At 40.3% G+C, this 21,678-nt stretch overlaps 1 protein-coding gene and 1 non-coding gene across 2 annotated transcripts in view; both read right to left on the reverse strand.

The window, feature by feature from the left end:
* NPSR1 (neuropeptide S receptor 1) overlaps nt 1-21,678 on the reverse strand; it is a 148,913-nt gene that overhangs the window by 20,385 nt on the left and 106,850 nt on the right. Inside the window, 2 exon segments of the mRNA XM_045865118.1 lie at nt 9,404-9,605; nt 15,666-15,759. Coding sequence (XP_045721074.1) covers nt 9,404-9,605; nt 15,666-15,759 — 296 coding nt within the window.
* Nucleotides 316-421, reverse strand: LOC123836184 (U6 spliceosomal RNA). Its single transcript, XR_006788884.1, has one exon. It is a non-coding gene; the product is annotated as a U6 spliceosomal RNA (small nuclear RNA).

Here is a 21,678-nt window from a genome sequence, read left to right on the forward strand (position 1 = left end):
TCTTCTTCCTTGTTTCTTTCATCAGCAAGTTCTATGGTCTGTCCCTTCAAAATGTTTCCATGATTTGTTCTTTCTTCTCCATTCCTGCTCCTCAGCATCAGTCCAGATCCTTACAAACTCCTTTTTTTTTTTTAAATATTTTGATAGGGTTTTTTTATTGTGGTAAAACAAACATAACAAAATTTACCATTTTAACTATTTTTAAGTGCATGGTTTGGCAGCATGAAGTACATTCACATTGTTGCATAACCATCTCCACCATCCATTTCCATTCTTCCATTTTTCATCTTCCCCAACTGAAGCTTAGTACCCATTAAAAGTATTCAAGAAGGCTTCATGAATGTTCATATCATCCTCGTATGGGGCCATACTAATCTCTGTATGATTCCAATTTCAGTATGTGTGCTCCCCAAACGAGCACCCCTTATGACCTCTTGCCTGATTATTGTGATCTTCTAATGCCTCTACTCAGCTACTATCTTGAATGCCCATGCTGCCATCAAGGTGGAGCTCTAGGACACAGAGTAATTCTCTGGCTTAAAACCCCCCAGAGTCTCCACTTCCCTACAAGACGACATCCAGGCTCTTATGCAGGGCATCCAAACCTCCCACAATCTGCCTCTGCCTTCCTCACATTTACCGTCATCATCCTGCTTCCCTCCACCCCACCGTCTCCCAGTGACCTTTCTCCATATCAGCAACAGGGGTGGCCAACAGGAGCAGGCTGACAAAACTAACCTTGACTCCATGCTTCATGTGTGGTTGACTTTGGGTGAATCGGAGTTCCAGTGCCTTTCATCTCTCTGTGTCTGCTTTGCTGTCTTGCTGAAATGCATTTTTAAACCCACTCTTCATGTATCACTTAGCTATGAAACCTTTCTTTTTTTTTTTTTTTTAAGATTTTATTTATTTATTTGAGAGAGAGAGAATGAGAGACAGAGAGCATGAGAAGGAGGAAGGTCAGAGGGAGAAGCAGACTCCTTGCCGAGCAGGGAGCCCGATGCGGGACTCGATCCCGGGACTCCAGGATCATGACCTGAGCCGAAGGCAGTCGCTTAACCAACTGAGCCACCCAGGCGCCCTATGAAACCTTTCTAAACTGTCCCTGTTCCTCAATGATAACTAGCTCCCACTTCCTTGGGGCCTCCATGCTGGTATAACATCGGTTACACTGAGTCTTGTCTGTAGTGGTCAGGTCCTAAAGATCAGCAGACCTATACATAGCCCATTCTCAGAAACAGAGCTAGAGAATAGCATCTCCACTCTCTTGTTTTAACTTCTTCCATGTCTTCGACCTATTTCCATTCTCCCAACAAATGAAGCTTTTCTTCAAGCTTCTCAGAAATCTGAAAACTGAAAGATCATCTAGATTGAAGAAAATATCCCTTATCTGTAATTGGCTGGCTAAGTTCTTGATTTTATGGGAGACTATCCAGACACAGACCCATTTTCTCTTATTTCCTTTATAGAGGCAGCTCATGATGGAGGTAGAGTGAGAGGCAAGGCAGAGAAAGACCTTGCAGGACTGCCTTAGGAGGATGCCTGAACCTGGTTCCTTAGTCCTGGCTCCGCATTATGTGTAAGAAGTGTCCAGGAAACAGAACAAAACCTTTGCTTTTCCTATGAGACACAACAGACAGCATTCCACTCAGACTGTAAGTGCTCCACCCCTGCAGGACTCAGCACAAGGCTGGGGACTTCATGGATTACAATCTTGAAACCATAGACATTCAGAGCCAGAGGCGATCTAAGGCTCCATCTCTGTTTCACATTTGGGGCCTGAGGATTCTGTCCAGTTGTGCTCTGAAGGTCCCATTTGAGGTGAAGCATAGGGAAGACAGGTAGGAGGAGTTGGTGTTTCACTGAACAAGGCCTTTTTTTCTCTTCTAGCAGGGGTATTAAGGACACTTCCTAGTCAAAAGTGTCTCTCTCCTTATTAATTAATTCATTTCATTATATGTATTTGAGGACTTACTTTGTCCCAGGCACCTAATGAGCCATTGTGGATACTGTGGCAGAAAATACAGAGTCCTAACCCTCATGGAGCTCACATTGTATTTGTGGAGATAGATAATAATAAAATGAGGACACAGTAATATATGCTTATAAAGGAGCAAATTCTATGAAGATAAAATGTAGGGTGACACAGAGTATATAATAGGGGCCCTGACTTGTTCTGGGGCTCAGACTTCAGGTTTGAGAGATTCAGTGATTTGTCTGAGTTCACACACCTAGAGGATGGGTCCTCTGACTTCAAGGGCTGTTAACCAACTTGTTAACAACCTTGTTAAGAAGGGCGCACAAGCTCCTCTGCGAGACGTATTGGGTTATACGTGCTATATATGGTTCTAGTTATTTCCTGAATGCCTTCTTTGATTCCTAGACCAGGTTAGCATCCCTGCTGTGGGTCCCTTAGGGCTCTCTATTTACCCTACCACAGCACTCATCACAGTGTTATAACTCCTTCCTTAATTGGCTGCCTTCTCTATTATACAGGACTATTCTTAAATTCAGATAGCATGTGTGTCTTGTCATTTCCGTATCCCCATTACCAGGTCCAGGGTCTCACAGAGGGTGGGTGCCCTATGGGTATATGGGAAGAGGCAAGGGGTCAGGGACTGAATAGTATCTCTGTATGTAGTTGGGCTCTGGGAGACATGAAGGCAGAACTAACTTTGGGGGGAAAATGTAAAAACAGCTTGATACTTAAGAAACTAAAAAAAAATCTGAGAGTCCTGATATACACAGTCCATTGGCGCCATGTTTAATGTGCTCCCAGGACAGAGAAAGTCAAAGGGATGCCTTTGCTAACTCACTTGGTACCACTGAAATAACTGAGATTTCCTAATGGTCCTAGAAGAAGAGTTCACTCTGATGGCTTCGGTAGTTCAGATGAATTCACTGATATCTGGAAACAGCAAGTATGGACAGTTGGGTATCAGGATATTTTTTGTAGCAACTTACAGAAAACTCCAACTCAAATTATTCTAAGCAATCAGAATATTTCTTATCTCCCATAATTGCAACTTCAAAGGGTCAAAGCTGAACTTGAGAAATCTGCATTCTTTCCATCCCTTTCTCTTTTCTTTTCAGTGTAGGTGTCTCCCTGAGTCAGACTGAAGCAGTTCCAGGTGTCAATCCTGGACACCTATATCCAGAAGCAGTACCCAGAAGATGAGAAGCTGGCCTCTCCTGGACTTGTTTCCTAAGAATGGGGAAATTTTTTCCAAAAGCTCTTCAGAAGACATTCCCTCACATCTCATTGGCTAGAATTGGTCACGCAGCCATTCCCAAACCATTCACATACTGAGGGGAAGGGCTGCCATGAGTGGCTTACTATGGAATGGATATTGGAAATCCCATCACAAACATCCACCTTAACCTAGCAAATCAGTGAGAATGGCTTTTCAAAAGGTAACTCTTGCCACCCCTCAGGTAATGCCATATGGTATGTCACTTCCTTTGCTGATATGATGGGTCATTCTCCTTGACCTTGGACCACATGCCCAGAGACAGTGCTGGCCAGACCCCTGGGACCCTTTTACACACCATGGCCTTGAACTCTACTGGGCTGTACCAGCCTTAGCATGGGACTTTCCCACAGTCTGATCTCCATTCCCCAAGCAGAATAAGTGGATTTTTTTTTTTTCATATAACACGAATCAATGCTCCATGACAAATGCGCTTTTTTCCACTTATTCCTTTGCAATTGTTGGCCATGGATCTTTTATGCCTCCATCTTTATGTCACAGAGATAAAAATGATAGAAAAATGAGAAATCAGTTAAGTCACAAGAAAATAACCACTGCTAAAGTAAAGCAATTACACCAGGGCTAATAACCTCCCCAGCAACAGTTAGACAGTTATGTCAAGTAAATTTTGAAATAACAGGAGTTGTATTGACCCAGAAAAACAATGTATTGCCTTTATTGTCAGTCACTATGGTTTCAAGTCCTGGGAGCCTGATTTAATTAATGATGGAAGAGCTAAATCTTTATTCATACACAGCTCTCCTGAGAGTTTGCCCCAGACAATGCAAGTCTTCCTTCCTCTCTCCTTCCCTCCCTCTCTGCCTTTCTTCTTCTCTCCCTTCTTTCCTTTCTCCCTTCCTTCTTCCCTTTCACATATATGGAGGACCTACCATCTGCCAGAAACTGATCTAGGCTCTAAATAGCCAGAAATGTCCATATTAGGTGTGTGTGTATCGGAGTGACACGGCACCTCTGTCCTGTGATTGGTGCCCTTTATCGGTCAGACCTGCATTGTTCATTCTCTCCAACATTTACAGAGTGAGCATTAGGTACTCGATTTGGAATCCAGAAATGAAGAGACAAAGTTCTATACTCAAGAGATACAGCCACACAAGCGGGTGATGACACTACCACGAAGCCTTCATGGCGACAAGGACGAGCTGAGCTTGGAGGCTTTGGGTGAACACCCGAGGCATTACTTGGCCTAGGGCCAGCAGTGGCCGTTCTGTGTGGAGTTGGTATGTGGCGTGAGACGTGCAGAATGTGAACGGGGTTGCCAGAAGCAGGGCAGCAAGGCAGGGCGAGTGTGGAGGAGTGCTCGGGCATAAGGAACGATGTGCACAAAGGCACAGGGATGAACGGTGCGAGGGGTGTCCCTTGTTGGTTATGCCTGGAGTAGGAGCTGAAAGGGAGAGCATCAGTAGCTCCCCTGAAATAGCCAGGGGAGCTTTGAGAAACACAGGACATCCGTCTTATGGGATATGACATGTATATAAAGTGACAATGTGGTATTCGTGGCAGAAAAGCCAGTAACTTAGTTATTTGTGTATTCTCTCCTTTCTTCATTATGGCAATTCCTATTAACTGAAAATAAAACCATATTCAAGATGAAGAAGCAAATGACAAACGAGGGACGTATTTGCAACATATAAAAAAAGAAAAAGGTTATTGTATAAGGAGTATGTCTCATGATAGAGAAAAAAGAAAATAAAAACAAAATGAAGAGCCTAACAAGTTCAGAAGCAATGAGAGTATTTAGAATATAAATATGCATATGGTAGAATTGCCATTTCATACCATGTAGAAAAGATAGATTATTCAATATTCAGTAAGTGGTGTTGGGACAAATGACCTGGCATTAGAAAAGTAGATTTAAGTTAGATCTTGAATTCATATGTAACATCGAAAGTAAATGGTATTGGGGCAATTGGAAAATCGAATCAAATGCTTTTTTATAAGAGATTTATTTATTTGAGAGAGAGAGAGCATGAACAGGAGGGGTAGAGGGAGAGGGAGAGAGAATCCCGAGCAGCGCTGAGTGCGGAGCCATTGCAGGGCTCCATCCTACGACCCTGAGTTCATGACCTGAGCCAGACCAAGAGTCAGACCCTTAACTGACTGAGCCACCCAGGCACCCCAAATCAAATACAGTTTTTAAAGTGACATTTTTTGGGGCGCCTGGGTGGCTCAGTCGGTTAAGCGGCTGCCTTTGGCTCAGGTCATGATCCCAGGGTCCTGGGATTGAGCCCCGCATCGGGCTCCGTGCTCAGTGGGGAGCCTGCTTCTCCCTCTCTCTTTGCCTGCCGCTCTTCCTGCTTGTGATCTCTCTCTCTCTCTCTCTGTGTCAAATAAATAAATAAATAAATAAAATCTTTAAAAATAAAAAAATAAAGTGACATTTTTAGGGGTGCAGAGTCTGCTTGGGATTTTCTCTCCCTCTACCCCTCCCAATTGTGCTCTCTCCATCACTCTCAAATAAATAAATCTTTTTTAAAAAAGTGACATTTTTAATGTACTCCCAACACTGAAATTATTTTCCAATAACTAAAATAATAAATCATAAAAACTTAAATCAAAGTAGAAATAAGCAGGCGCAAGGGGCAATTTCCTAAGAAAGAAATGGAAGGCAGCAATGTAAAGAAAAGCATGAGTAGGGGTGCCTGGGTAGCTTAGTCATTAAGTGTCTGCCTTTGGCTCAGGTCATGATCCCAGGGTCCTGGGATCCAGCCCTGCATCCTGGGATCAAGCCCTGCATCCTGGGATCGAGCCCCGCATCGGGCTCCCTGCTAGGAGGGGAGCCTGTTTCTCCCTCTCACACTCTCCCCTGCTTGTGTTCCCTCTCTCACTGTTTCTCTCTCTGTGTCAAATAATAAATAAATAAATAAAATCTTAAAAAAAAAAGAAAAGAAAAGCATGAGTAGATGTGAATACATTACAATGTGAAAGGTCTGTGTATTACAGAGAAGCCTCATACATTTCATTCGTATTTCCACATGCATTTATATAAAGTTTTGCATAGTGTTTTCCTACGATTCTTTTAACTTTTTAAAGAATTTGACTTTCTCATTTCTAATTTTTGGTATTCATGCAGTCTCCCCTTTTCACATTTATGCCAGTCTTATTAACTAAAAGCAAAATAAAACCATATTCAAATGGCAAATGACAAACTAGGGAAATATCCTCAACATATGGAAACAGGAAAAGTTTATTATACAAAGAGTATCTTTAAAAATAAAGAAGAGAGAAAATAAAATTGAGAGAAATTTGAATAAATTTGAAAGAATATGAATAAGTAATTTATTTAAAAAACAAAAATGATAATGTACATCTTAAATTTTTTCAACCTCGTCTGTAATGAAAAAAATACAAATTAAAACAACTATATATGGTTTTTTTGCCTATCAGTTTGGTAAGGAGGTATATATATATGTAGGTGTATATCATGCCTGAAGAACAATGAGGCATGAGGCATAGTTAATAAAGTGAATGAACACCTAATTTGAGTTGTTTCTTTTGTCTTCTTAAGCTTGGAATTAAGAGTTTAACTCTACCTAAAAGAACTATAAGCAACAGAATCAACTTCAAGTGTCCAAAATGTGGTTAAGAAAAAAAAAGAAAGAAAAGAAAAAAGATGAACTTTAACTCTGAGAGATATAAAATTGTAGCAAGTTATCCCAGGAGCTAGCTGGAAAACAAATTCTTCACAAGATTCCATCTGGGCCTGGTCTTAGGTCAAGAGGGAGGAGGAGCTGAGAGGGCTGGAGGATGCCATATCCCCCAAAGAGGAGCTCTTTCTTCATCAGGAGGAGCCTGACCACAGAAGACTGAAGGTCATGACTGTACAGATAGGAAATGCTTCAGGGAAGCTCGAGGTTGGGGGGGGGGGGGGGGGAGGTCACTCTGAATCTTCCTCATTCTACCACAGCTGGGAGCAAGGAACTCCGGGCAGGATTTAAGGAGGCTGTACTTTGATGAAGGCTGAGTGCAGCTTTTGAAATCATCCCTTTCATCGTCATATTATACTTGGCTTTTTCCAAGGGCACTACAAGAGCACACAAGCTGGGCTGTAGGCAAGTCTGAGAGGTCCTGATGGGAAGGAACAGCTTGAATTGATGGGGGAAGATTACGGACAGGGAAAGAGCCACATGACGGATCTGGCCAGACAGCGCATCAGGAGCCATGGGGTCGACATACTGCATTCACCCTGCTGAGCAGGGGTTTGGACTGATTTCATGAGCTGATGGGAAATCAATCAGGAGAGAACAAGGACAAACGCTGCCCACTGAAATGGATGCGTCAGTTGCCTGTGATGGACGGCAGGAGTTGCTTCCCCCCAAAGGCTCACCCCTGCAACTAGCCACCCTCCTCCTCCACGTGCCCCTTCCAATGATGCTATGACTTACCTGTGAGTGCTTGTCTAAATAACCTTCATCTTTCCTCCAGGATTCCTCCCAAATTCAGCTTGGAGGAGAGGAGGCGGTACGTGGAAATAAAGTAGACATCAATTTGTCAAGTCAGCAGAGAGGACTGACAATCTCCAGTCTCAGCAAGGCTGCTGGGCTGGCTATGGAATCCCTCTCCTGCCCAGCTCGACCTCTGATGGAGAGCAAGTCATTTTGCTCCTTTTAGCTCTAAGCCTACTTTTGTGAAAAATTCAGGGGCTGGCCTATGCGATGGATAACATTTTTCCAGTTGTGGTATTTTTTGAGACTAAAGATGAACACAGAGCAAGAACACAGGAGTCCCATAATGTCAGAAAAATACTTGAAACGGATTTAATACACTTAACACATAATTAAAGAAATGAGCATGAAAACAATGAGATACTTTTTTGAAACCTCTATGTTTGGCAAAGATTTCATAAAGAAATGATACCACCTTCCATTGGGTCCGGGGAAGAAAACTCAGAGCTCTTTTTTTGCTGTTGGCAGGAATACACCTTTTCTGTAGGGCAGTTTATGAATATGCATCAAAATTTTAAAATGAGCATCATTTTTGATCTAGCATTTCCAGTAGAATGAGTTCTGAAGGAATAATCAGAGACTCATGAATAAATTTAAACACAAGGATTTTTATCACAGCATTATTTATACTATCTGAAACCAAAGACTGATGTTCCTTCATCCAGGACAAATTATGGGACACACCATGGCCGGCTTGAGGACACTCAGAAGGGGCAGGATTAGCCTGGCCATGCAAACACTCAATACGCCAGTATCTCCCTCAACCCCCCACCCCATCCACCCAGGCGGAGCCATGCTGTCAGAGGAGATCCTGCCGCATGACAAGCGAGACCCTGCCTTTCCAGGCAGTTGTGGTCTTCCTGCTGAAAGACCATCTGTGGCCACCATTGGCTGCAGGACAAAGGGAGCATCCTATGGCTTGGTTGTTAAGGCCCTTTATAATCAAGGCTCACCCCACCAGAAAGAGCTTATTGCCAACTTCTTCCCTCTCCCACTGGCATGGCCTGCCTGTCCTTTCCCTGTTGCCACACTTACTCAGACCCCCAGTCACCCGGAAACCTGCTTCCTTCTCACCTTTCCCTTCTCCTACCTGAATTCTTCCCTTTTCAATGGCAGCTTCCAAGAAGTGTTCCCTGCCATTACCTGACCTCACTGCATGCACTTTCTAGCATATTTTTTTGTGTGTATTGCCTTTTTTGCTCAGTTTTGCTTCAAGTTTGCCTATCATTTCAGTTATCATATAAGATCTCTAAAACTGGTACTATGTCTTATATTTGAAAGACTACATGCAAAAGGAGAAAGAACAGGCTATGAACTCAGAAAAACCTGTGTTTAAATCCTATGTGATGTTGGGCAGGTTACCTAACCTCTCTGGACCTGAGTTTTACCATACATAAAATGGGGACAAGAGTAGTTATTTTATAGAGTTGTAACGGGGTTACTGGGATCATTGTTAGCCACTTAGCACAATGCCTGCTCCGTAATACATGCTCAGAAAATATTAGTTCCTTCCTCCTTACTCTACTTTGGAGAAGTTGGGCTTAATACATAGTAGCTTTAGATGAAATCTTATGGTCTGGCCACTTGCCTTAAGGACACTAGGAACAATGAGGGGCCTTGTAGGGGAGGAGAGCAGGAGTTGGTGAACCAGGAAAGCCTCTGTGTGAGTCTGGCCTGTTGGCCTCTTACCTGATGATTGTCAGGGGGATGAAGTACACCAGGAAGGCCGCGATGGTCATGTACGGGGTCCAGTAGGAGTCATCAGGCCATAACACCCAGCACTGCACTTCACCATTAGAGAGTTTCCTTTTCCCAAATATGATCAGGGTGGGAATGGAGAAAAGGAAAGAGACGCTCCAGGCAATCACGATGAGAACCTTGGCTTGCTTTTCTGCTCAAAGGAAAGAGAAATTGGATGATTTGTCCATGTAGACATCAAAGTCACCCAAGATGGGGACAGTATGAAGGGTGAGAGAGAGACTGAGAACGGTGTCTGCCTTTCCAGTGGGTTAGGGGCATGGCCATGTGGTCGGACAGAGAGGGAACATTGTAGAAGGTAATCTAGTTTGATAGTATGAGCGTCAAAGGAACAGATCAGCGCACAGGCAATAACGGAGGAGAAATGGGTTGGAAGGGGTCCAGGGAAGTAGGAAAATGTCTATACCACCCCCAGGCCTTGAAGTTCTCAGAAGGAAGTTCTGAGATGTTAAGAGAACCAGGGATCTCAGGAGGCAGGAGGTGGAGGGAACCTACCGTCATGTGGTTGAGGATATAAGGGAGTTTTTTCCTGAAGGAATAGAGGAAAGTTTGGGGTGGAAAAGAAGCCATGGGTGTTTGGGAGAGGAAACAAACACAGAGCAGTCTGGCATTTAGAGAGCAACTGAGGATGTTTCCTCTCGACCACAGCGATGAGATGTGTACTGGGTTTCTACAGATCCTGCTCATGCATGGTCTCCTTCTTTCACTGGTTAAAATTCAAATTTTGTCTCCCTCTGTAGGTCCTAGAGCCTGGACTTTTAAGGGTGATCTGCAAGTCCGGGGCTCCACTCAGATTCCACTGGATGGGTTAACAGGCATTCACTTTTGAAAGAGATGGGCATGGAAAGAATCAGATTAAAACAATATGAAACTGTGTGAGGGTTGCTAGAGTGGAGGGGCGTGGGAAGGATGGGGTGACTGGGTGATGGACATTGGGGAGGCTGTATACTATGGTGAGCGCTCTGAATTGTGTAAGACTGATGAATCACAGACTTGTACCCCTGAAACAAACAATACATTATATATACATTTTATTGTTAAAAATATATATATATATAAAAAAAGAATTCATTCTACCAAGGTACTAAAAATGTTTCCCCAATGTGCACCCAGGGCAGATGCTTGGAATTACTTTTCTCATACTGGTGCTGGGCTGCATTGGGAGAAATCCCCAGTCTCAGGTGCCTCCGCAACAGGTGTGTGGCCCGCAAACACAGCGGTGACAAGACTGTTGGCCCTTTGGCCAGCTGAGCCCGCCTGTCATGAAGAGTGACTGCTCAGGGCTCAACATTCAGGGATGGAACAGATGAAGTGCAGTTTCAGTATTAGGTGGCTGGTCTCCTGTTATCTCCAAAGTGGCCTGTGTCCCCCACCCGTAGAAAGGAAGACTTCCTCTTCCATTTGCTCTTGTCCAATTCTGTACTTCTGTCTTAGCCCTCTTTCATGCATCATATATACCTTCTTTGTTTTTGATAATGAAAGTTACACATGATAATTACAGAAATATAAACAAAAAGAAGGAAAAAGAGTCCATGATGGCACCACCCAGAAATAGCCAGCCCAAATTTTGGTAATACATCCGTATGTAATACATAGATTACACATATAAAAATAAGAACGTAATAGGGGCGCCTGGGTGACTCAGTCCTTAGGCGTCTGCCTTCGGCTCAGGTCATGATCCCAGGGTCCTGGGATCAAGCCCCGCATCGTGCTCCCTGCTCAGCAGAGAGCCTGCTTCTCCCTCTCCCCCTCCCCCTGCTTGTGTTCCCTCTCTCAGTGTGTCTCTCTCTGTCAAATAAATAAATAAAATCTTTTTTAAAAAAATGAGAACATAATATACATGCTGGTTTTCAACCTTATTTTTTCCCTGGAAAAAATTTTTACGACTGTCTTTTTATGTCAAGAAAGTCTTTGTCAAAAAATTTTATGACACCTTTTCATGTCTGCGTCTAGGCAAGCAGCATTCAGACTTTTTCAGTTGGTAAAACGCTTTCATCAAATATAATTGTACTTTGAGCCCAGTGCAGAATGCCAGGGTAGCTCAGGTTGAGGCTGGGTGACAGCCAGAGGCTTCCAGACCTGTCCTGGAGCAGGTCTACAGAATGAGTCCTCCAGGGCCAGTGTGTGAAGTGTAATTTAAAAAGCACTGATAGAAAATATTTTTCCATGGTTACACTAAATTCTAATTTTATCAATAGCCTATTATTATTTAAATTGTTTCCAATTATTACAAATAATTTATGTGTATCTCTTTACAGTGCTGTTGCCTTAGGATAAACTCTGAGAAACAGATTTTGGCAAATATTATTAAATTTCTTCCAAAAGTGTCTACAGCTTATGGCTCCCACCACAAACCTATTTCGTTATGCTCTCCCAACACTGAGAGGATCCTTCCTCTTCCTCTTGTTATTTCATTGATAAGATTTCATATCCAAATGTCTAATCTTGCACTTCTTCAATTAGTGGTCAAAAAGAACATTTCTATATATCATCTGTTCATTTTTCTTTGTTTCTTAATAACTTGCTCCTGTTCTTTGCCCGTTTTTTCAATTGGTACGTTCTTATTTCTTTGCCAGAGTTCTTTAGAAGAAGGATATTATCCCTTTGCCTGTTGTATACAAATATTTTCTATTTGTCATTTTGCTTAAGTATGTGTACAATGTTTATTATTTGTATGAAGAGTTTTAAAGTTTTGATGTAATTTAAACTACATTTATTTTGCTTTTGGTGTTATTCTCAGAAAGATCTTTCCCTCACAAAAATAAAAACTTTTACCCATACCCACACCCTTTCAAGTTTAAAATTTTTACTTTTTCAATCCAGCTGGAATTTACTTGGTGGCAGTATGGCAGATTTAATATTTTGTAAATGGCTAGACAACTATACTAACACCCTCTACTGACTAATTCATTCTTTTCTAACTGATTCGATATTCCATATGCTTTACGTACATTATTCTGGTTTCGGTATCATATTGCTTAAATTATCAAAGTTTTATATTATGCTTTAGTACCTGGAACTACGTATTTCTCTTCATTATGAATAGATGTTTTCCTAATTATTCTCATATTTATTTATCCTAAAGAGTCTTAAAATGTCAGCTTCTCTGGAGTTGCTGGCCAAGGAAACTACCACGTTAGTAAAAAGCGGTAAACAAGCAGTAAGATGTGCCCCCCCGCCCCCCACCCCCTTCCGTTGGTTTAGTCTCCATCGCCCTGTGTCTGCTCCACCACGAGTAACTTCGTGTGGCTTCTGTCAGCTCAGTTCTCCATAGAGAGGCTGTGCTGCCTGGTGGGGAACCTCTTTCTGCTGCCTCCTCTTTGTTCAGTTGCGTGAACCCTAAGCCCTGCCTCTCACGGCTGCCCTTAGATTCCGATGAGCTGTAGCACCGAGTGACTCTAGCATAGTGTTCCCTGTTCTCACCTACCACCTCACCCCAAAACTCCTACACCGCCATGCCACCTTCGGGGTGGGGCATGGCTTCCGCGTGTAATCAGCTCCCTGTGTGCTGGGAATTCCGTGACGTTCTGGTACTTGGACAGCTTCTTTCCTTGGCTCCCACCCAGCTGCACATCTCCTTTATTTCTATGTTTCCTCCATGACTTCAGTGGGATTGGGCAGAGAGGAAGGGAAAATGGCTAATGTCTACTTCCAAGTTTTCATCTTTCCCCAAAGCTATTGGAGATGATTATTTTGCAAGTGCCCTCCACCGAACCTCTATTAATTTTGTAATGAGGAAATAAATTGCTTTACAGCTTTAAAAGGACACTATAATATTCATTGCTGCCTTTTCTATAATTTAGGACCTTGTTCATAATATTTCAGTGTCTCCTAGAACTAGTCATATTTGCCATGAGCTAAAGAGTTGATATATATATATATAGTTGAGGTATATATATATATGTATATATATATATATATATATTTTTTACCTAATGAATATGGTGAGATGGGTAACTGACCATGTTTCCCTTTTGGCTATGGATTCCCTAAGCCTCCACCTCTGGCAAATATCTGGGGACACCCCTTACATTTCCTTATACCTAATTTCCCTTCACTCATATTTCTGCACCTTGAAACACTCTGCTGTATGTGTTTTTTTGTATGCCCCCATTCAATCCTTCCTGGGGCCTGCTGGGCATAAATAAATAGATGAATGAATAAGTATATCACACTTTTGTATAGATCATAAAATGTCTCTCCCATTTCCCTTCATCCCACTCCCTGCTCCCTTCTTTATCATAATCACTGGGGCAATGGAAATGCCCAGAAAGCTTGGTGCTGGTCACATACTTCACACATACACGCACACACACACACACACCCCCCAAAACAAACAAACAAAAACAACCCTAGAAAAGCCTATAAAACAGGTGTAAATTCTATTTTTAAACTAGTTTTAATTGCGCACAACACATCAGTATACCTTCTAGTATGTAAGTCCCTGTGATCACTATGGCTAGTCCAAATTCTATCCCCAGAAGTGAGGACTAGTTGGTGCATGTCTTTGCAAGCAATTGTTTATTATGTTTTCTTTTTTTTACTGTCCATGGCTATCCCACCTCCCCATTGAGAGGCAGGATATGCAGTAGTCATAGATACCTGAGCTACACCCAGACCGTCTTGGGTTCAAATCTTGCCATGCACCTACTAGCTGAGTGATCTTGGGCAAGTTACTTTAACTCTCTGAACTGTAATTGTCCAAACTATAAGATTCAGATAATAATAGGACCTATCTCACAGAGAGGTTGTAAGAATTAAAATACTTAGCATGCTTAAAGAACTTATAATCATGAGTGGCATCTAGTATGCAATCAATAAATCTAAGCTACTGAAATGTCTACATTCCTCCAATGAAGGAATTCCTATCCTAAGCAATGCTACAATAAAGAACACATGTGCATACATGCATACATGTGGGTGTTTGTCCAGAGAAGATACCAAGAAGTAGGATTTCAAGGTCAAAGGACTGCACATTTTATATTTTAATTAGATGTGGTTAACTTACCATTCAAAGGATCTGTGCCAATATTCTCTGATATATTCAATAGTATCTGATGACATTAATTCTACTTATTCTAAAGTTCTGCTTGTTAATTTGGCTTTCTTAGTTGTAAATGCCACAGAATGGTATTCTGAAGGGTTATCTATTTTCCAGTTTGGCTTTGCCCCATTTTCCATGATATTTGATTACACCCCATCTTTGTAGTCAAGATTTCATATTAGTTCCTCACTTTAACTTTTCACAGGCTCCTTGGGAGACTGTGGTACAGATCACCAAACATTGGGTTCTTACTTGCTTTCAGGGTTCATGGAGGAAAGTGGGCTTTGCACATGGGCAGAGTAATGGACAATTAGTCTGTGACTAGGTACCCACCATCCCTCCAAGGAGTCATTGCTTCCTAGGACCCCACCCTGTCTCTTCAAATCCAGCACTCCCACTACTAGGAGGAAGAGACCTCTATCCTTGCTGTCCCTCTGGGAAGGGGGAGGACAGAGGGAAAGTAAACATGCAGTGATGAACACTCTTCTTTGTGCTCCAGAAATCACCCTGCTGGTTTCCTTGAGTCCTTCTTGCTCTGGGCCTTTACATGATCTATTTAGGAAGCACTCTTAACACTTCACCCATATTACTGTAGTGTCGTCTGTGGGTATTGTAAGCTGTGTGGTTTCAGCCTCTCCTCTGACCCATCTGCTTTCTTCTTCTGGAGATTCCTCACTATCACTGGATCAAGGAGAATTTTCCAACTTCCCAGTATTCGTGTCAGTTAAAAACATCTTTCCAATTATCTCTATGGTTTGGAATTAAGGAAGGCAAGGTGCTTGTTTCTGGAAAATGAGCAAGTTGAAGTGGGAGTATTCATTTCTTGAGAGAGGTACAATGTGTCAACACTGCTCTAAAGGAAAAAACCAGAGGCATTAGGGTCAAAGTAAATGACCACAGAGTGGGTCCAGCAAACTGCCTTCCCTAGGAGCTCTTGACCATCCATGGGTACCATCCTCATTTTCCTAGGCATCCTGCTTCTCTTTCTACATCTTTTTGGACAATCAGACCCATGAAGTAGAAAAAAAGTAGAGAAGAAGAGAGAGGGAGGAAGAAAACCATTATTAAGAGGATAATATTAGTGAAAATAATCCTACCCTCACCCAAGGATGATTTCTTACAGGATAGCCATTGGTGGAGCCATCTCACCTCCTTGCAGGAACGTCATAGGGTAGACAATGGTCTGGTATCTGTCTATGCTGAGGGACACCAGCACATAGGTAGAAGCATAGAGCAGCACAACCTGAAGACAGAAACAAGAGGAGGTGCATGACTTCATAGAAATGAAGGAATGCGTATCATAGAAAGAAGAATGTTTTGTGCTATTTAGAAACCTATGCACTGAACCTAGGGAGGGATGAAGTTTGGGCTAGGGAGAGAAATGACTGACTCCTTGTGTCTAGAAGCAGATTATTGTTCTTGGAATTGGACTTGTCATCGCTAGTGGTGACCAGTGAGAATACTTCTAAGCTCACCCTTCTTCATTCATTCACTTGGCTTCTTGGATACCACATCTCAGGATCATTCTCTCTTGACATCTGCATGGTACATTTGTGTGTAATTGACTTTTAAAGCTAAGCTAATTTTCCCTGCCACAACTGACATTCCAGAATAATTAGAAAGAAGCTTTCATTTACCATTTATCAGTGTGAGTTGAGAGACAGTGGAAGGCATCTGGTTTCCAGGAGCCCATGTGTGGTTTAAAATCATTTATCACTATCTGCGTTGACAGTCCCAGAGCTCACTTCCTCCTCCACTTCTCTAGCAGAGCTGTTCATTAGGGTCAGTCCTTGGGTCCCCCCTTCCTCTTTCCCACCGCATCTCTTATTAACCTTGCCCAGGCCCTTTAATTATCCTAAGTATAGTGTTATTTGTAGAGTTTGCAAAGAAGGAAATTGGGATATAAGAGGTTAACAGTTCTTATGTGAAGAGCATAATCAAAATGTAATTAAGTGAAATATCTCTGAAAGGATGAATAAGGTGGAAAATTTTGGGGTAATGTTGAGCCTCATTTCTACCAAGAGTCCAGACGTATCTCTGTTTTGTAACCTTTGGGCCAGTTCCAGAGCCAGGAAGAGTAAATCAAACACCAAAGTCTAAGGGTGAGTGTCTGAATCTCTTCTAAAATGAAAGAGAAATACCATGACTTTGGTAATAATTTTGTCTGAATTTATACCTTATTGTTCTTTCCCTCACTCAGACAAATAATAATCAACTATATTGTTGTTCTTTATTATTTTTATTTCCAGAACACTACACAAATGCATCCCAGCACTAACATTGTAGAAGGTGCCATAGGGAAGTGGTTTCTGAGGGCTGATTAGAGATTGAAGGTTCTGCTGAGGGATATAAGAAGAGATTCTCTTCTTGCTAAAAAGGTGCTATATGGATGGCGAGAAGAATGATGTCCAAGTTTAACTAAAAAAAATTAGACAACTGTCTTCTTAGAGAAAACTGGGATTTCTATGGGTGATCCAAGAATTCAGAATTACTACAACTGGCCACACACAGCTCAGGAGGTGGCATTCGAGGAGGATGGGAAAGAAAGCTCCCAAGGGCAGAACTCTGTGGGATGGAATGTCATGGTAAGAAGGTCACAAGAATCTCAGCCATCTTTTGCTGTGTTGAGTGAGGTGGCCGACACAAGTTCAGAATTTGGAGCAAGAGGAAAGTACAAAAAAGAGTGCCTGGAAGAGCAAGCAACATTAACAAAAAGAGATGTATTTTGAGACACAGTCAAAAAGAGTAGTTAATTTCAAGGGTCTTCAAACATCTAGGCAGGGTAAAAAAAAATTAAAGGTTACATAAAAGAAATGCATTTCAAATTGTCATGCCTCTTTTTTACAAAAATAAAATGCCAGAAAACAGCATAAAAACATGTTCAGAGTTTTGAAAGAAAAATTATGATCCAAGAATTTTGTAAATATCACTTCTGTGCCAAGGCACAGAATGATTTTCTTAGATGTATAAGAAAGAAGAAAGCATAACATCACATAATCTCCTGAAAATCTTCGGTGAGGAAAATATTTCTGCTGATTGTGCGTTGTTTCAAAATTAAGAACTCTAGAAGAGGGACAGGATTGAATAATAACAGCTATGATAAGCAATGAGTCCAAAAAACCCCACAACATGTATACAAAATAACTATGATTATAGTTAGGAAACATTCCAGGGAAAAATCTGGGGAGTTGAGTGAGAGGAGAGAGAATAAGGAAAGAATTCATGTCATATATTTCCATTTGGACATTTTAGGCATTTCTTTTGTTTTTTACTTTGATAGAGACATATTAAATTTAAAAATTAAGATAAGCTATGATAGTGAAATAAAAATGGAGAAAAAATAATTTATTAGCTTCTTATGGTAATTGTAACAAACTTTGTGGTTTAAACCAACATAAATTTATTCTCTTACATTTCTAGAGACCGGAAGTCCAAAATCAGTTGTACTAGGTCAAAATCAAGGTGTTGGCAAGACCACCCTCCCTCCACAGGCTCTAGGGGGGATTCCTTCCCTTTCCTCTTTCAGCTTCAGGTGAGTGCCAGCATTTTTTGATTTGTGGTCACACCCATCCCATCTTAGGTCTACGGTTACAATGCCTCTTCTGTCTGTCAAATCTCCCTCTGCCTCCCTTTTATAAAGGATACATATGATTACATTTAGACTTATTAAGATATTATCTAATAATCTCCCCATTTCAAGATCTTTAACTTAATTACATCTGTAAAGCCCCTTTTTGCCATATAAGGTAATATACATAAATTTCAGGGATTAGGATTTGGATTTGGGGGGGCATTTTTCAGTCTACCACAATTAATAACCAAATAGAAAGGAAAAAACATGTAAATAGGAAAAAAATTAACCAAAAAGATTAAAATGAGGTGACTTAAATAACACCAAACACTATTTGTCTCAATAAATATAAATGGCTTAAGCTCCTTGACTAAAACAAAGACTATGTACAAAGCCCTTCCCCAAGTCTAACTGCATACTGTGTTGAAAACAAACCTCTAAAACCAAATGATTATCAAAGTTTAAAAATAGAGTGATGGCCAAGGACACACTGAACAACTAAAACCAAATGAAGGCAACTATTACAATATTACTACTAGGTAAATTAAATTCAAAGCAAATTGCACTACATGAGACAAAGGGATTCTTTTTATTGATGAAAGATACAATACAGGGGCGCCTGGGTGGCTCAGTAGTTAAGCGTCTGCCTTTGGCTCAGGTCATGGTCCCAGTGTCCTGGGACGGAGCCCCCATGGGGCTCCCTGCTCTGCGGGGAGCCTGCTTCTCCCTCTCCCCCTCCCCCTGCTTGTGTTCCCTCTCTCGCTGTCTCTCTCTGTCAGATAAATAAATAAATCTTAAAAAATATATGCAATACAAAATGGTGATGGAATATTAATAAACTTATCTGTGACAAGCAACATAATATTAAATATGTATAGCTAGAGTGGTCAAAGATTTACAAAGGATAAAACACAATAATACATAGATAGAAAAAATTAAACACACTTTAAAATAATACACATTATTGTAAAATATCTAGGCAACATTTCAAAACTGGTTCTAAACTAAACTACCAAGAAAAAAAAAATCCCTCAATAGATTCCAAAAATTATACAACTTATATAATTTGCATATTTAAAACAACAAGCAATAAAAGCTGAAATTAGTATCATGTTATTTTTTTAAAATACCACTTGGAAATTTAAACACCCTTGTAATTAACTTGAGTCAAGAAGGAAATCAAAGTACAATTATAGTCAATTCATAAATGTCAACAATGAAAATTCTACACATCAACAACATATGGGGTACCATTTGGAGAACAGATGGCAGCTTGAGGACATATGTCTGAATTCTCACTACCCCACCCCTCAATTCTGACAAAAATGACCTAGGAAATATAAAACTAAGGAAAATCTTGCAGAGAAGTGAGACTTGAATGCAGCAAACTTAGGAAATTTTTATTTAGAAAAATACCAGATTGGATCCATGTAAAGGAGGATCCCCGGATTGACTTTAAAAATTAATATACTTTATTTTTTAGAACATTTTAGATTTAGAGAAGAAATAGAGCAGATAGTACAGAGAGGTCCCACCCCCTATCCCCCACTTTTCGCTATTATTAACATCCTTGTTTAGTGTGGTTCATTGGTTAAAACTGATGAACCAATATCAATACATTATTACTAAAGTTTTACACGAAGCTTTACTCTTTGGGTTGTATAATTCTATGGGTTTTTGACAAATGCATAATGTCATGTATCCACCATTCATACAGAAAAATTTCACTATTCTAAAAATCCTCTGTGCTTTACCTATTCAATCCTTCCAAATCCCTAGCAACCACTGATCTTTTTACTGTCTTCATCGTTTCCCTTTTCCAGAACGTCATATAGTTGTAATCTTACTCATGTAGCCTTTTCAGACTGACTTCTTTAACTTAGCAAAATGCATGTAAGATTCCTCTGTGACTTTTCCTGGCTACATAGCTAATGTTGTTTTATTGCTGAATAATATTCCATGACATGGAAGTACCAAAGTTCTTTTTTTTGTTTTTTGTTTTTGTTTTTTTTTTAATCCATTCAGATTTTGAGGAACATCCTGCTTCTAATTTTTGACAATTCTGAATGAAATCACTATAAACATTCTTGTGCAAGTTTTTGTGTAAATGTAAGTTGTCAGCTCAATTGGTTATATATGTAGGAGCAAAATTGCTATATTGTATGATAAGAGTATGTTCAATTTTATAAGAAACTGCCAAAATATCTTCCAAAATGGCTGTACCATTTTGCACTCCTACAAACAGCATTAGCATTTCGCATCATCAGTTTTTTGGATTGTAGTCATTCTAATAGGTATGTTAGTGCTATCTCATTGTTGTTCTAATTTGCAATTCCCTAATGCCATATAATGGTGGGCTTCTTTTCATATGCTTGTTTGTTATCTTTCTATCTTCTTTGGAAAAGTGTCTGTTCAGATCTTTTGCTCATTTTTAAGTGGGTTGAATTTTAAGAGATCCTTGTATATTTTGGATAAAAATCTTTTATCAGGTATGTGTTTTGCAAACATTTTTTCCCACTCTGTGCCTTGTCTTTTCTGTCTCTTAACAGTGTCTTATGCAGAGAAGTTTTACATTTTCATAAAGTCCAACTTTTCATTTTTTTCTTTCATGGATTGTGTTTTTGATGTTATATCTAAAAAGTCATTGAGAAACGCAAAGTCCCTGATTCTCTCCTATGTTATCTTCTAGTAGTTTTATAGCTATGTATATTTCATTCAAGCCTATGATCCATACTGAGTTAGTTTTTGTGAAAGGTGTGAGTCAGATCATCATTATTATTATTTTATGTGGATATCAATGACTCCAGCAGTATTTCTTGGAGAGGCTATCTTTTCTCCATTGAATTATCTTTGCTCCTTTGTCAAAGATCAGTTGACTTTTAGTGTGCATTTCTTTCTGGGTCTCTATTCAGTTCCACTATCTATTTGTTGATTCTTTTGCCAATATGCTGTCTTGATTCAGCTGTAGCTTTATAGTAAGTCTGGAAATCAGATATCACTCTTCCAACTGTGTTCTTCTTCAGTATTGTATTGGCTATTCTGTGTTTTTTGCCTGTCCACATAAACTTTAGAGTTTGTCTATATCTATAAAATAACTTGGTGGGATTTTGATTGGGATTGCTTTGAATTTATAAGTTGCTTTGAGCAGAATTGACATTTTAACAATAGTGCATCTTCCTATCTGTGAACATAGAATATCTATCTATTTATTTAGATATTCTTTGATTTCTTCCAATGAAGTTTTCCTCATACTGATCTTGCACATATTTTGCTAGGTTTATACCTAAGTCTTTCATATTTTTCATGCTAACATAAATGGTTATTGCATTTTTAATTTTAAATTCAAATTGTTCATTGCTAGAATATAAAAGCACAATTGTATTCTTCAACCTCATTATTTTTATTTTCACTTAATAAGCCCACAGATTTTCTGTGTTTTGTTTTGTTTTTTCTGTCTATTTTTTCTGATTGTCTACATAGATAAGCTTGTCATCTGTGAACAAAGATATTTCATCTTTCCCAATCTGTATACATTTTATTTCCTTGTTTTGTCCTGTTGAGTTAGTTGGGACTTCCAGTATGATGCTGAAT

This window comes from Mirounga angustirostris, unplaced genomic scaffold (genome assembly GCF_029215605.1).
Source record: "Mirounga angustirostris isolate CCGP_5_RB_7025 unplaced genomic scaffold, mMirAng1.0.hap1 SCAF_12, whole genome shotgun sequence".
NCBI classification, from domain to species: Eukaryota; Metazoa; Chordata; class Mammalia; order Carnivora; family Phocidae; genus Mirounga; species Mirounga angustirostris.